Source organism: Mustelus asterias, chromosome 2, assembly GCF_964213995.1.
Source record: "Mustelus asterias chromosome 2, sMusAst1.hap1.1, whole genome shotgun sequence".
Taxonomy (NCBI): Eukaryota; Metazoa; Chordata; class Chondrichthyes; order Carcharhiniformes; family Triakidae; genus Mustelus; species Mustelus asterias.
The window spans coordinates 87,937,178-87,952,299 of NC_135802.1; the positions used below are offsets into that span (position 1 = coordinate 87,937,178).

Here is a 15,122-nt window from a genome sequence, read left to right on the forward strand (position 1 = left end):
TGTAGCAAATTGAAAATTTAGGATGCCATCATTGATTGCAGTGTCTTTAGCTTTTAAACAGAGGTTATCAGCAACTTACACTACAAGAGGCCTTGGGTCAATCTACATTGTGTCTCCATGGAGACTGCTCTGCAAAGACCCAAGAACCCAACAAAATAAGCCTCGGCAAGTAGGACTCAGCCAAATTCTACTATAGCAGGTCACTTATCCTTAGCAGACCACTTTGTGGTCTATCTGGCCACAACAGTTTTAAAACAATTGTCAGGAAAACCACTTAAAATGGTACTTTAAAATAGTCAGAATTGTCTGCATGCTCATTCTGAAACAACACAAGAATCTGGACAAAATTTTGAGATCAAGGTTTTAAGTCACATTTAATGTGAACAGAATGGGACATGAATATCTCACACTGTCTTCTGATACTCTCATTGATACTGGTGTATTGTATCAGCTCAAAGTGAACTATTACAAGCCAAAAATATATTCTGTTATAGGTCATGTTAATTTCCCCCAAAGACATGCATGCTTTTGTATTTCAGAGGCTCATTAAAATTATCCTTATTACAGACTCACTTGTCAGCATTGGAAGCCTCCTCCTTTATAATGTTTTTGCTTTAGATTTTTAAAGCAGATTAACGGATACTTCATGCAGAATTGTACAATGAGGTTTTTTTTTTAAATTCCCCTCCTGAATAGAAAAAGAAGTTCCTTAGGCTGGAATATTGAGTTTGTTAGCAAGAACTTGAAATCGGGAAAGAAGCAGAAAGATTAGAAGGACAATAATCAATGTTTTTCTGATTGAGGTTTCCTCATCAAAATAAGAACTGATAGTATTAAAACAACAACTAAATAAAAGCAGTCGTAATGCCACATTAGGTAATCTAGGGGAGACAGTGAGGTAGTGGTAATGTCAATGGGTAATTGGGTTCAAATCCCACTACAGTAGCTGCTGGAATCTTTTTTTAATTCATTCGAGGGACATGGACGTCACTTGCTGGCCAGCATCTATTGTCCATCCCTAGTTGCCCTTGGAGGGCAATTGCGAGTCAACCACATTACTGTGGCTCTGGAGTCACAAGTGGGCCAGACCAGGTAAGGACGTCAGATTTCCTTCCCTAAAAGGACATTAGTGAACCAGATGGGAGGACACTAGTGAACCAATTAAATTAGTTGAAAGCCAGTTTCAGTAATGGTGATCATGAAACTCTCAAAATGATAAAAATTCTTCGAGCTCACTAATGTCCTTTAGGACAGGGAATCTCCTGCCTCTGTCCAGGCTGGCCTCCATGACTCCAGACCCATGACAATGTGATTGGCCCTTAACTGCCCTTTGACATTCAATCCAGGGGTAACTACAGATGGGCAACAAAGGCAGGCCTTGCCAGTGGTGCCCACATCTCCTGAAAGAATAAAGGAACAAACACTTACTTTATTTTTAAATGTTTAATATATTTAAGCCTTTATTTTAACTGGGACAAAGATACAGAAAGGAAAACAGCAACTGAGATATCTCCAGGGCAACATGTTCCATTGACGTTGTACAAAATACTGAGCCATTAATTATTAGTCAAGCCAGATATAAATGCAAAGATAAAGTCATGACAATAGTGCTGTATGAATCACTCCTAATTAATTACAAGAAAATTAAGAAATAAGCAGGCAGGGAAGGAAAAGATGCCACCATAGTTCGCTATCAGACAGCTCCCTCTGTGCATTTTTCTTTAGATTAATTAATTCTGATTGTGAGAAAAAGGAAGCTGATCCAGGTGGCAATATTAAAGTTTCCCGATGACCTTATATTTGTGCAAACATGCTTCCTTCTACCATTCTGGGACTGCACAAAGTGTTGGCAACACGAGGGGCACACTTCGGTTTATAGAACAAATCATTTAGATCATTGCTAGTTTACATATGAAAAACCCAAGTACTAAGTCCAGTTAAAATATGTTGCTATTTAAGATTCTCTCTCTTTCTGGCAATGTGAAATGAAACGGTCGCATGGCCAACCATGTAGAAGGTCGAACTATTTTCCAAAGGGCTTATAGTATTGGTAATAACCAAAAGGCACAAAAAAAACACAAAGGCTGGGAAATGTCTCGCAGCTGCTCACTTTTTGATGACTTCCTGCAGCCAAAGTCATACATTTCCCAGCCAGAGTCAGAAATATTCAGCAGCTGTTTGCATTTTATTTCAACAACAGTGAAATTGCAACAAGTAGAACTAGAATGATACAAAATTCTGGTCATGTCAAAGTCATCAACTAATCCTGCCAACAGAATAGACAATCCCATCGAGAGATGCCCGTGATAAACTGAAATTCCACACCTCCGGATTAACTAAACATGCCTAAACTTGACATACAACTGCAATGACCAATCAGTTCAAACAGCCCGCCCACCTGCTCCCCTAGTCAACGATGCAATGATAGAATCCCTACAGTGCAGAAGGAGGCCGGAATTGAACCTGGGTCCCTGGCTCTGTGAGGCAGCAATGCTAACCACTGTGCCACCATGCCGCCCCGTGGAGTGATGCCCCAAGTGCAAAGTTCCAGCCTTTTCACAAGGTGTGAACAAATAAAGACTTTGGCCAGGATTTTCCTGCCTTCCACGGTGTGTTTTGGTCTTTGGCTGCCGCCAGGATTTTCCGGCCTCGCCAAGATCTATAGCGTTTTGCTGACTCATCCATCAGGGAACCCGTCATAGGGGGTTGCCTTCTGTGGGACCAGAAGATACAGCTTGTGGGAAGGGCCCGAAAATCCCCCTCTTTGTCATACATTCGCTGGGTTTTCATTTAACATTTGAAGCTGTTGTTTTTGACATAGCCCATATTTGTAGGTATATTGGGTTACATAGAAATGCATTTGTGTAAGAATATAAGGGCCTCCTCGACTATCACAAAGTTCCACTTAACATGAATTTGTGGAATTCTCTGGGATTCGATTCATCGGGATTTTACTGAACTTATATTAGCTAATGCACTTCCCAATGCAGCAACAGTCCAAACATAATTCACTGTATGACATGCAGAGTGCACACTTTATCCAAATGTCAAAGTTACTTTCTGTAAACTGACCCCATTACTTGTTAATAATACCCCTATTGTTATAAAACAGTATATCCTTCAACCTCAGTGTGAGCAACATTAAGAATATGTACAAAATATATTCCCTCTTCATTCCCTTCTTCTTTAAAAGACATTAATTCCTATTGTCACTTTGCAGTCATTGTTGGCATTACAATTTTGAATTTCTGCATTTAGAAGGAGCTGTGTGTATACACTTTTGTGGTGTAAAGGCTCCCCCATACTCGCGTTGGCACTGTAATGCTTCAGTTTTGTGTCTCCCAGCTGCTCGGCTATACTGCTGAGCAAATTCTTTATCAGAAACAATTCCCCTTCTCAAATTGTGGTAATTGTTTCTGTAACTACAATCATATAGAATCAAAGTCTTATACCCAGGATAGATCGGCTGACCTCCAAATGGTAAATAAATAATGCATGTACCGAGTAAGGGCCGAAGGCTTTTTTTAGTTTAGTTAGGGCATCATGATTGGCATGGGCTTGGAGGGCTGAAGGACCTGTTCCTGTGTTGTACTGTTCTTTGTACGTTATTGTCCCAATTACCGCCTGCCATTTCACCCTGCTTTACCGTAACAAATACATCTGCATTTGCCTTAACAAATACATTCGACTCCCCGAGGTAAATTTTTATTTTCATTGCCTGAATAATAATCTAGAATGGAGATAGCCCTTCTTTTAAAAGATGTCCACTCATGAAATTTAATGGAATGAAAGCTGGACGGGTTTTATAATGAGAAGGTACAAGAGTAGGCAGCTGAGCCCTTCAAGCCTATTCTGTCATTCAATTACATCATAGCTGATCTATACCTTAGCTTCTTTTCCCTCCTTTGGTTCCATGATCCTAAATACAAAAACTTATTAATCTCAGTTTTGAAATTTTCAATTCACTAAACCTGAGTAGTTGTTTTAAGGAAGGTTGGGGGAGGTGGGAAAACAGTTTCTGGTTTGCACCACACTTTGTGTGAAGTAAGTGCTGCTTGAAATCATTCCATAGACAGATTACCATCCAGATGATGATGAAGAGGGACGGGCGCCAATGTCAGAGTGATTAAAATTGGAGATACCAATGTAGCCAGAATTGAAACAGCGCAGATATCTTTGAGCTTGTAGAGCGAGGAGAGTTTACAGAGATAGGGAGAGATGAGGGGATTTGAAAACCGGAGTGAGAAATAAAATTAAGTCATAGTTGGACTGGTGTGTATGTAGGTCAACGAGCAAAAGGGCATTCGGTGATTGGAACTTGGTGCGAGTTAGAATATGAGAGCAGTGTTTTGGAATAGTTTGCGGAGAATGGAAAAGAGGAACCTGACCAGGAATGTGTTTAATTACTCAAGTCTAGAGGTAACAAAGACATGGATGAAGAGTTCAGCAAAAAGTGAGCTGAGGCAGGAGCAGAATTATGGAGGTGGAAGTGAACAATCTTAATGATGGCACAGATACCTGGTTGGAAACTCAACTCCTGGTGAAATATGGCACCAAGGTTGCAAACAGTCAGTGAATAGATTTTGCGGCAGGAACAATAGAAATTGGCCTAGATTTTCCAGTCTTAGGATTGTTTGAGACTGAATGTACAACTGACGATGCACACCAGAAGACGATGAAAGTCTCAACACGTGGACCTTTTTGTGAGAATTTTCCAGCAAGTTTCAACTTTCACTGGGCAATTCCACTGGCCCCTGGACCCTCTGCGGAAATCTCCAACTCTTGAGGTGGAGCTGGAGACTTAGGACAGTTCCGATTTACTTATCTGAATTATTAGCAGGAAATGTTAGACAGAAAATTCCAAGTATAATTCCTGAGTATCTACAGAACTGATCCCGCAATCAGTCACACTGAGCCCCAAACCCCCCGCCCCGACCACCTCCCACTGACCCCTTGACCAACTCTTTGATCCAACCCAACCACCCCTCCCGAACACTTAAATCCAACCACCCAAATACCTGTCCCAGCCAGACCTGACTACTCCCCGACCCACCTATCTGCTTCTCCACTTCATCCATCTGCCACCCTCACCTGTTCTATCCACTTATGCACTTAATTCACCACCTAGCTGTTACGTATTTCTATTTATTCCTATTGGCTCATGCAGAGCTTTGCTCAATTCATGTATACACTAAAAATGATGCAATAGACCGAGCGCAGAAAACAGAAAGAGAAACAGCAGCAGCCATGGAAGAGATCACACACCACTAATAAAGCTCTGTTCATTTTTAACCAAAGTCTGTCTCGTGTATCTTGTCTCCAATACACACCCAAAACTGGCGACGAGGACTACAGACGTGCAATCGGAAAGAAGAATTTTTTCAGACGTGCAATGAAGACTAAGTGGCTCGATATGTGTGAGTAAATGACACTCTGAAGGCAGATTATAGAGCTGTCTGTCTTAAATAAGAGGCTAAAGCTTGATTAGGTACTTTGTGTATAAGAAAATCAAGGCAACTGCTGGAAACACGGGTATGAAGCATGCATATGGGAAACCTGCTTGAATTAAAAAATGCAGGGGTTTTGGGCATTGTGGGACCCTTTAATGAAAATGGGTAGTGATGGAGCTTTTATACTGAGCGTTTTGATTATTTTGTACAGCCAAACAAAATAGCTGAGGGTATTATGCTGTCCGCTTTCCTGAATGTCATGTAGTTTTGTTCAACCTGACAAACTGGCACTAAAACATACAAACAGATTATAGAGATTAGAGTCAAAGACCAGAACCCGACCACCTTGCCCGTCACGGAATCGGCATGGGCGAGGGCCCGGCAACAGAAATCTCCATTGACGTCGGGCAGGAGTTTCTGGTCTCGCCCGAGTAAGGGCGTAAATGCCCGCCCATAGAATTGTAGAGCTTTGCAGCATGGAAAGAGGCCCTTCAGCCCATCATGTCCATGCCAGCCATTAAGCACCTATCTATTATAATCCCATTTTCCAACACTTGGCTCATAGCCTTGTATGTAGTGGCATTTCAAATGCTCATCTGAATACTTCTTAAATGTTGTGAGGGTTCTCACCACTGCCGCCCTTTGATATCTTGCACATACTTGAACATTTTAAAACCCTAACCAATTTTTGAACATGTGAGGAACATAAGAAATTTTTAACACAAGCAACTTACCAGTACGACGGGACAAATAGAAGATGGTGGTAAGATATGGTCTTTCAGTGGTCCACAATCACATTCAGGCTTTACGTGGGAAGCACATTTGTTGTGGAGCTGCAAAAAAGAAATCATTACGATTGAATATTTGGAATCAACTTGGCATTGAAAATAAATAATAATACACAAACTTAGAAACTAGTTTGCTATTTTAGCATCGCCATTGGCCAGGAGTTTCTTCAGAGTTGCTCCTATTTCAGTATAAATTCACCAGAGCTGCATCATAACCCCTATTTTTGTTTATAAAGATCTCTGCTCCACTTCTGGCAACGTTGAGGCTATGGAGTAGTAGCAGCTCCAAGGAAATCCGGGACCATAAATACCTTTAAATATTGTACAGGGAACATCGTACAAACATGTTGAGCACACATCTGCTAATAATGCCAGCATCGATCTTTGGCCCATACTCCTTGGTATTTCAACATGCCCTCAAGTCTTTCCCTTCCCAGCCCAAAATTCATATGTTGCTAATTGGTCAGAACATGATTGATCAGCAAGTGCATACAGAGCACCCGAAAAGTGGTATCTTCAGTCTTCCACATGCATTATTTATTCTTTCTTTTTATGGAGTTTAGTTGTGCAGTTTGAAACAGATTAAAGAACATTAACATAGCACACTTCATGCAAATTAATTTTTAATTAACATTAAATTATCAGGTGTGGGGGGGTCCCTCTTTAATGGGCTCTCTGTGGTTTATTAAGTGACCTGGGGAAAGGCCATTGAAAGCCAAACCCCTACCCTTGCCTCTGATTCTCCCCTGTACCCTTGTGTAGGCTTCTATCCCATCCTCATTCACCTTTGGTCTGGGGTTTTATGATTTTTCTGGGCCTTGGTGGGGCAGATTCAATGCCACCACTTCCACTGGCCTTAGTGGTGACGTGTAAAACTGCAGGCCTCTGATTTGGTGGGAAGTCTGCTGCCGGGGACCTCAATCGCAGGGGAGGCTTGATGATGGCCATATAAGTGCCTGAAGGATATTTGATTCCTTTGGACCTCCCCCATGGGACTGATGGGTTTTCTCCGCCGGTTTGCTGATTGGTGGGCAAGACCCACTTTGGCCCCACAATGTGGGCCTTGTTAGCCACCAATCTAAGAAGAAAATTGATGGACTCCCCCTAGTGGTGAACAATGCAATGGCATAATTCATTTCTCCCCAGGACAACTGAGAACTGATGAGGGAAACCGTTAGGTATACCGGTATTTCTCATTTTAAGATGCTGAAGATTCAATGAATTGGAATTTTACAATAGTGAGCCACTTCAAATTATTCACAACCTGATAATAACATGAAGGAACCTCGTCATTTTTAGAGTTGATCTTTCTGAAAAAAAGGAGCATATTTACATTTATGCATTGCCTTTCAACGTCTCAGGATGTCCCTGAACAATTCATAGCCAATGAATTAAGTTTGCTGTGTAGTCACTGACAACAATGAGATGGGGGCCATAAATGCAGCAGGATTTCAGAGTGGAGAAGTGGGCCCGAACAGCAATGAGATTTCGGATAAGAGCTGGGTTAAAGTAGCGGGATTTGGGAGTGGGGAGATGGGTTATGAAGGCAACGGAATTTGGGAGTGGGGAGATGGGTTATGAAGGCAGCGGGATTTGGGAGTGGGGAGATGGGTTATGAAGGCAGCGGGATTTGGGAGTGGGGAGATGGGTTATAAAGGCAGCAGGATTTCAGAATGCTTTCCACCGCAGTCTGTGGATTCCAAACTCACGTTTTGGATGTGACATCTCAGGGAAGCAGTTAGGCAATTGGCGGTTGAGTACTTCATATTTATCTTATCTAGACTAAGCAATTTAAATTAGGGTAGAACATTATTTGAAACATTGGCCGGGGTTTTATGGCCTCGCTCGAGCAAGATGGGAAATTTCCACCTGAGGTCAATGGAGATTTCTGTTGTCAGACTCTCGTCTGCTCCAATTCTGTGGGGGACGAGATGGTAGAGTTCCAGCCAATAGGTTTATAAGCACAATCAAATTGAGGGGCATTTGTTAGAAAAGATGCATTAGTTAATTAAAACACAATAGAGATGGCAGGGCAAGTGATGTGTTGTAGCTGCAGTATGTGGGAATTAATGGACGCCAGTGTGATTGATCCATGGCAAACACATCCGCAGTAAGTGCCTGCAACTTGAGGATCTTCGGCTGAGTAAGGCATCAGCTAAAGAGCAAGTTACCTAGATACTTTGTTCAGGAAGCCAGTCACAACCCTTCGGCTTGATTTTGTCCATGGTCAGACACAGGAGGGTGTGACCGCATGCGAGGCAGATGTGGGGATCCATAAGGTAGAAGGGGAGCAGACTCAGCTTTTGAAATTGTTCTATAGATTCAAGCTTTTTGCAGCCTGTATGGATGAAAACAGGGAATGAAGGGTGGATGAGCAAACTGACCATGGTACTATGGTACAGAAAGCCATTTAACCTTTAAATAGGAATGTAATGATACCGGGGACGTTATAGTTGGAGAAATAGGCACAATTCACTGTGGCCATAAGCAACAGTCCAGAAGGCTGTGTTGCCAGGCCAGTGCTAAAGTCCAGGGCATCTGCTTGGGGCTGGAGAGGAACTTGCAGTGGGAGGAGATAGTTAAAGTTGTCATGGTCCAGGTAGATACCAATGACATAGACAGGACTAGGAAAGAGATTCTATTTAGGAAATAGAAGCAGCTGGGTGTTAAACTAAAAAACAATAATTCCTGGATGATTATCTAAGTCATGAACAAATTGGTGCAGGGTGAATAAGATTGGGGTGTTTAATCTGTGGCTCAAAGATTGGTGTGGGAGAAATGGGTTTAGATTCATGGGACACTGGCATCAGTACCGGGGGAAGTGAGAGCTATACCACTGGGACAGTCTTCACTTGAACAATGCTGGATCAGTGTTCTGAAAGTCATAGAACTTGGATGGTCGAGAGGGTTTTAAACTAAATAGTGGCAGCAAGAGACAATTTGAATGAAGATGCGGTCGGTTAAAGGGAAAGGACAAGGGAAGAGAGCAAGGTAGCAATAAGGATGATGACAATCAGAGCATGCAGGAAGAGCTAGAACATACAAACAAAGGGCTGTCTCAGCAGATATGGGCCAGAACTAAAGGCTCTGTACCTGAATACTCATAGCATTTGTAACAAAAAGGTTGACTTGTCTGCTTTAAACAGAAATAAATCTGCATGATCTTTTTGTCATCACAGAGACATGGCCGCAATGTGACAGAGATTGTGACCTGAATATTCCAGGGTAGTTGATATTTCTGCTGGAAAGGAAGCTAGGAAAAGGTGGTGGGGTAGTTCTGTTAAATAAGAATGACATTAGTACAAAAATGAAAGATGACCTTAGTTCTGAAGGTCAAGATATTGAATCAGTTTGGGCAGAGATAAGAAAGAGCAAACAAAAGGAGTCACTTGTGGGAGTAGCTTATAAGTCTCCCAAGATAATTGCATTGTAGGGTGGGATATACAGGAAGAAATAATGGGGGCTTGTGAGAAAGTATGTCAATAATTATGGGTGATTTTAATCTACACAGATTGAATGAATCAGATCAGCAAAGATAGCATGGAACATAAGTTCATAGAGCATTTTCTAGAGAACAAACTATTTATAACCTGGTAGTATGCAATGAATCAAGTTTAATTGATGACCTTCTTATAAAGTTGCCTTTAGGTCACAGTGATTATAACATAACTGAATTTCACCATCAGTTTGAGGAAGAGATGGGTGAGAAGTGTGGGTATAAAACTAATATTCTAAATTAAATAAAGGGAACTACAAGGGAATAAGAACAGAGTTGGGACAAGTCAACTGAGAAAAAAGGTTAAATGGTAAAACAGTAGGGAAATAGTAACAGACACTCGAGGAATTTTTAAAAAATTCATTCATGGAACATGGATATCGCTGACAGTCCAGCATTTATTGTCCATCCCTAGTTGCTCTTGGAGGGCAGTTGAGAGTCAACCACATTGCTGTGGCTCTGGAGTCACATGTAGGCCAGACCGGGTAATGATGGCAGATTTCCTTCCCTAAAGGACATTAGTGAACCAGATGGGTTTTTCCAACAATTGACAATAGTTTCATGATCATCAGCAGACTCTTAATTCCAGATTTTTTTTTATTGAATTCAAATTCCACCATCTGCCTTGGCGGGATTCGAATCCGGGTTCCCAGAATATTAGCTGAGTTTCTGGATTAATAGTCTAGCAATAATACCACTAGGCCATCACCTCCCCCTAAAGGCAGAGTATTGTATGCACCATCTATGGCTAGCCAAGGAAGTTAAAGGTAGTATCAAACTGAAAGAAAAAGCATTCATTACTGCAACAACTTATGATAGCTCAGAAGTTTGGACAGATTTTAGAAATCAGCAAGGGATTATTGAAAAAAATAAAGAGGGATGAATTAGAGTATAAAAGTAATCTAGCTAGAAATGTAAAACAGACAGTAAGAGTTTCTATAAGCATTTAAAAAGAAAAAGAATAACTAACATAAATGTTGGTCCATTAGAGGGCGAGACTGGGGAATTAATCATGAGATTGGCAGAAATGGCGGAGCATTGAACAGGTATTTTGTGCCGGTTGTCACTGAAGACACACAAAAAAATCCTAAGGAGACCTGAAAATCAAGAGACAGAAGGTGGTGAAGGAGGAATTTAAAACAAGCACAATCACTGGGAATAGGTATTGGGGCAATTATTAGAACTAAAGGTTGACAAGTCCCTGGACCTGATGGCTTTCCTAGGATTTTAAAAGAAGTTGCTGCAGAGATAGTAGATGCATTGATGGTGACCTTGCAAAATTCTCTCAATTCTGGAAAGGTCCCAGTGGATTTGAAAATTGTTTCTCGATTCAAGAAACGAGGGAGACAGAGACAGAAAATATGAAACTACAGGCCAGTTAGCCTGAAGATAAGGAAAATGCTAGAATGCATAATTACAGATGTAAAAACAGGACATTTAGAAAATAATAAAATTTGGCAGAATCAACATGGTTTTGTGAAAGGGAAATCACGTTTAAGTAATTTTGTGGATAAAGGGGAATTTGTAGATGTGGTGCACTTGGATTTTCAAAAGTCAGTTGACAAGGTGCCACAACAAAGGTTACTTTACAAAATAAGAGCTTGTGGTGCAGGGGTAACATTTTAGCATGGCTAGAGGATTGGGTTAGCTAACAGAAAGTAGAGAGTAGGGATAAGTAGGTCATTTTCAGGCTGGTAAACTGTTACTAGCAGAATGCCACAGGAATCAGTATTGAGGCCTCAACTACTTATAATCTATATCAATGATTTGATGAAGGGACCAAACGTATGCTTGTTAAATTTGCTGATGACACAAAGACAGGTAGGAAAGTAAACTATCAAGAGAACATAATGAATCCACAGAGGGATTAAGAAAGGTTAAGTGAGTGGGTAAGAATTTGGCAGATGGAGTATAATGTGGGAAAATGTGAACTTGTCTGCTTTGGCAGGAAAAATAGAAAAGAAGCATATGTTTTAAATGAGTAGAGACTGCAGAGCTGAATTGTACAGAGGGATCTGGGTGTCCCGGTACATGAATCACAAAATGTCGGTATGCAGGTATAGCAGAGTGATTGGGAAAGTAAATGGAATGTTGATGTTTATTGCAAGAGCAATCGAGTATAAAAGTAGGGAAGTGTTGCTACAGTGTACAGGGCATTGGGTGAGACCACATCTGGAGTAACATGCACAGTTTTGGTCACCTTATTTCAGAAAGGATGTAAATGCATTAGAAGCAGTTCAGAGAAATTTCCCTCGACCGATTCCTGGGATGCAGGCTTATCTTCTGAGGAAAGGTAGAAATGGGGCCTATACTCTTTGGAGGTGATCTTAGTGAAACATACAAGTTCCTCAGGGGACTTGACAGGGCAACAGGGTCGCAGTTCAAAAATTAGGGGTCTCTCATTCAGAATCATAGAATCCCTACAGTGCAGAAGGAGACCATTTGGCCCATAGAGCCTACACCGACAACAATCCCACCCAAACCCTATCCCCATAACCCCATGTTTACCCTGCTATTCTCCTTGACACTAAGGGGCAATTTAGCATGGCCAATCAACTTAACTGGCACATCTTTGGATTGTGGGAGGAAACCACAGCATCCAGAAGAAACCCACACGGACATGGGGAGAAAGTGCAAACTCTACACAGAGAGTGACCCGAGGCCAAAATTGAACCCGGGTCCCTGGCGCTATGAGGCAACAGTGATAACCACTGTCCCAACGTGCTGTCTATTGTGCCACCATGATGCCCATTAAGATTGATTAAAGTAGAGATCTTTTCTCTCAAAAGGCTTGCCAGTCAAAGAAATTCTCTTCCCCTGGGAGCAGTGGAGACGAGGTCATTGAACATGTCCAAGACGGAGTGAAACAGATTTTTGATTAGAAACGATGTCAAGGGTTATGGGGGCAGACAAGAAAGTGGAGTTGAAGCCACAATTCAATCAGCCATGATCTTATCAAACAGGGGAGCAGGTTCAATGGGCAGAATGGCCTACTCCTGCTCCTTATTTTTGTGTTCTTCTGTAATTATTTGACAGTTATTCTCTTTTTGGCAGTGTTGATTGCAGGATAAATGTTGGCGAGGACACCAAAAGAACTGGAAACAGATTTTTTTTCACATCCACCTGACCAAACAGATGGAGCCTCAGTTTAATGTCTCATCTGAAAGACAGTATATCTGCCAATTCAGCTCTAAACTGAAGTGTCAGACTGCATTATGTAGTGACTCTACAGAACAACTGTTAATGCTGCTATCACGTGTATAAGATTCTTGATCTGGGATTTCTAGGATATGAAGGTATGTTTGAAAGTGAGACTTCCAGTTTTTCTTTTTTTTAAAAAGATAATCGGGGGGGGGGGGGGGGGGGGGGGTGGAAGTACTTTTTGTTTTAGCACACAGTCTCTTTCCGAAGTGTTGCAAGTCACACTAAAGAACAATCAGACCCAACTTCGAACAAGCACCCACTACTGCACTAGAATGCTATTCTCTACACCATCTGCCCTTAGGCCTACATGAGTGGTATTACTAATTGGAACTAGCTCAATGCTGCAGGACCGTCTACAACAGGAGCTCGATTAAGACTCATTTCAATTAGGATCCTTTAAACCAACACAGGAGACTTTCAGGCCTTCATCTGAATTAGATGTGACTCCAAATCTCAGAGGTGGAAGTATCAGTGTATAACCCAATGTGCAATTTGGTTTCCATAGAGACGTGCATGTGTAAGTGCCTTATCATTTCTTTGAGAATGTCTCAAAGTACTTCACATTAAATACATTTAAAGTATAGTTGTTGTAAGGATGACAAATACAGCAGCCAATATGTGCACAGTGAGAGCTATGAACCAGCTGTTCATTCTTGGTGAGGCTGACGGCCCAAATCAAAGTCATGAATGACATTCCAAGTGACCACAACCATGGTGCATTTTCTTTCCTTGTCCCCTTGGACCTGTCTGCAATATTTATACAATCATATACACACCTACCCCTGTATTGGAGGCAGTTCAGGGAAAGCTCACTTGGTTGATTCCTGGGATGATGGGATTGTCTTATGAGGAAATAGTGAGCAGATTGTGCTTGTACTCATTGGAGTTTAGAAAAACAAAAGGTGATCTTGTTGAAACATATAAGATTTTGAGGGGGCTTAATAGGGTAGATGCTGAGAGGATGTTTCCCATCATGAGAGAATCGAGAACAAGGGGGCAGAGATTCAAAATAAGGGGCCGCCTATTTAAAATGGAGGTGAGAAGGAATGACTCAGGAGGTTATTAGTCTTGGGAATTCTGTTCCGAAGAGAGCAGTGGAAGCTGGGTCATTGAATGTATTCAAAGCTGAGTTTGGCAGATTTTTGATCTACAAGAGTGAAGGTTTATGGGGGTGAAGGTCTGGTCGTGGGGAGTGGGGCGAGGGGGGTATTGCAAGATCAAAGAGTGAAGTGTCCTATTCCAACTCTTATTTCTTACGCTATGTTCTTACTATCTTCCTCCAGTGCCTCTGCTATGTTGTCAAGTCTTATGTGACTGTTCTCGTCTGGTTCCACTTTTAGCTACTTAACATGCGAAAGTCCTTTCCAAATCAATTCTCGGTCATTGCTCTCTCATATTTGCTGTCTCTTGGTGACATCATTCAAAGATGCAGGTCGGAATTTTCTGACCATTCACGCCAGTGGGATTTTCCCATCCGGCTGCAGTGAACGGAGAATTTGGTGACAGTCACAGTCTCCGTCTACACTGCAGCAGGAATGTGGTGTGAACGGGTGACAAGATCACGCCCACAGAGTCAGCTTTATCCTCTTTGGCTGAACTGTTGCTGAAACTCTCATCAATGCCATTGTCACTTTCCATCTCAATCATTCTGACATTCTATCTTCAGCCCCATTCTCCACAATCCCTAAACATAACAACATCCAAAATTCTGCTGGTTCTATTCTACCCCACACACACACAACAATAGTCATTGCTGATCTACTTTGGCACCTGGTTTTCCAACACCTCCAATTTAAAAATCTTATGCCCAAGTTGAAATGGTCTTTCTCCTCCCATCTCTATAACCTTTATTAGCCCTCCAACGCTCCCTTAGAACTCTCCATCGGCATCCTGTACATTGTGCTTTCGTTTGCCTCATCACCAGTGGCTGTGCCTTCAGGCATTTAAAGTCCAATACTCTGGAATTCTCTAGCTCAAGCCCTCTACCTTCCTTCCCCATGTTAAGATCCTATTTAAAGCTAACCCCTTTGTTAAACCACTCCTGACAACGTTTCGTCAGTCAGGAGAACCATCAGTCAGTCCTCAAATTATTGTCTCCAAAGGACAGTACCTCCAATATTTCTGCTGAGTGTCAGCCTAGATTATGAGCTCAAAATACAGAGTGGGATTTGAACCCTCAACCTT

The 15,122-nt window shown here is 41.7% G+C and overlaps 1 protein-coding gene across 6 annotated transcripts in view; it reads right to left on the minus strand.

Annotated features, from left to right (window-relative positions):
* The window catches only part of dgkb (diacylglycerol kinase, beta), a 679,678-nt gene that overhangs the window by 433,994 nt on the left and 230,562 nt on the right, over positions 1–15,122 (minus strand). For 2 of the 6 annotated variants that reach the window (XM_078228146.1, XM_078228127.1), the window contains 3 exons: positions 6,181–6,283; positions 3,310–3,316; positions 3,058–3,079 (listed from right to left, as the gene is read on the minus strand). In XM_078228146.1, coding sequence (XP_078084272.1) covers positions 3,058–3,079; positions 3,310–3,316; positions 6,181–6,283 — 132 coding nt within the window. The remainder of the gene's footprint in view (positions 1–3,057; positions 3,080–3,309; positions 3,317–6,180; positions 6,284–15,122) is intronic. The other 4 variants (XM_078228107.1, XM_078228097.1, XM_078228136.1 and 1 more) reach the window with 2 other exon arrangements.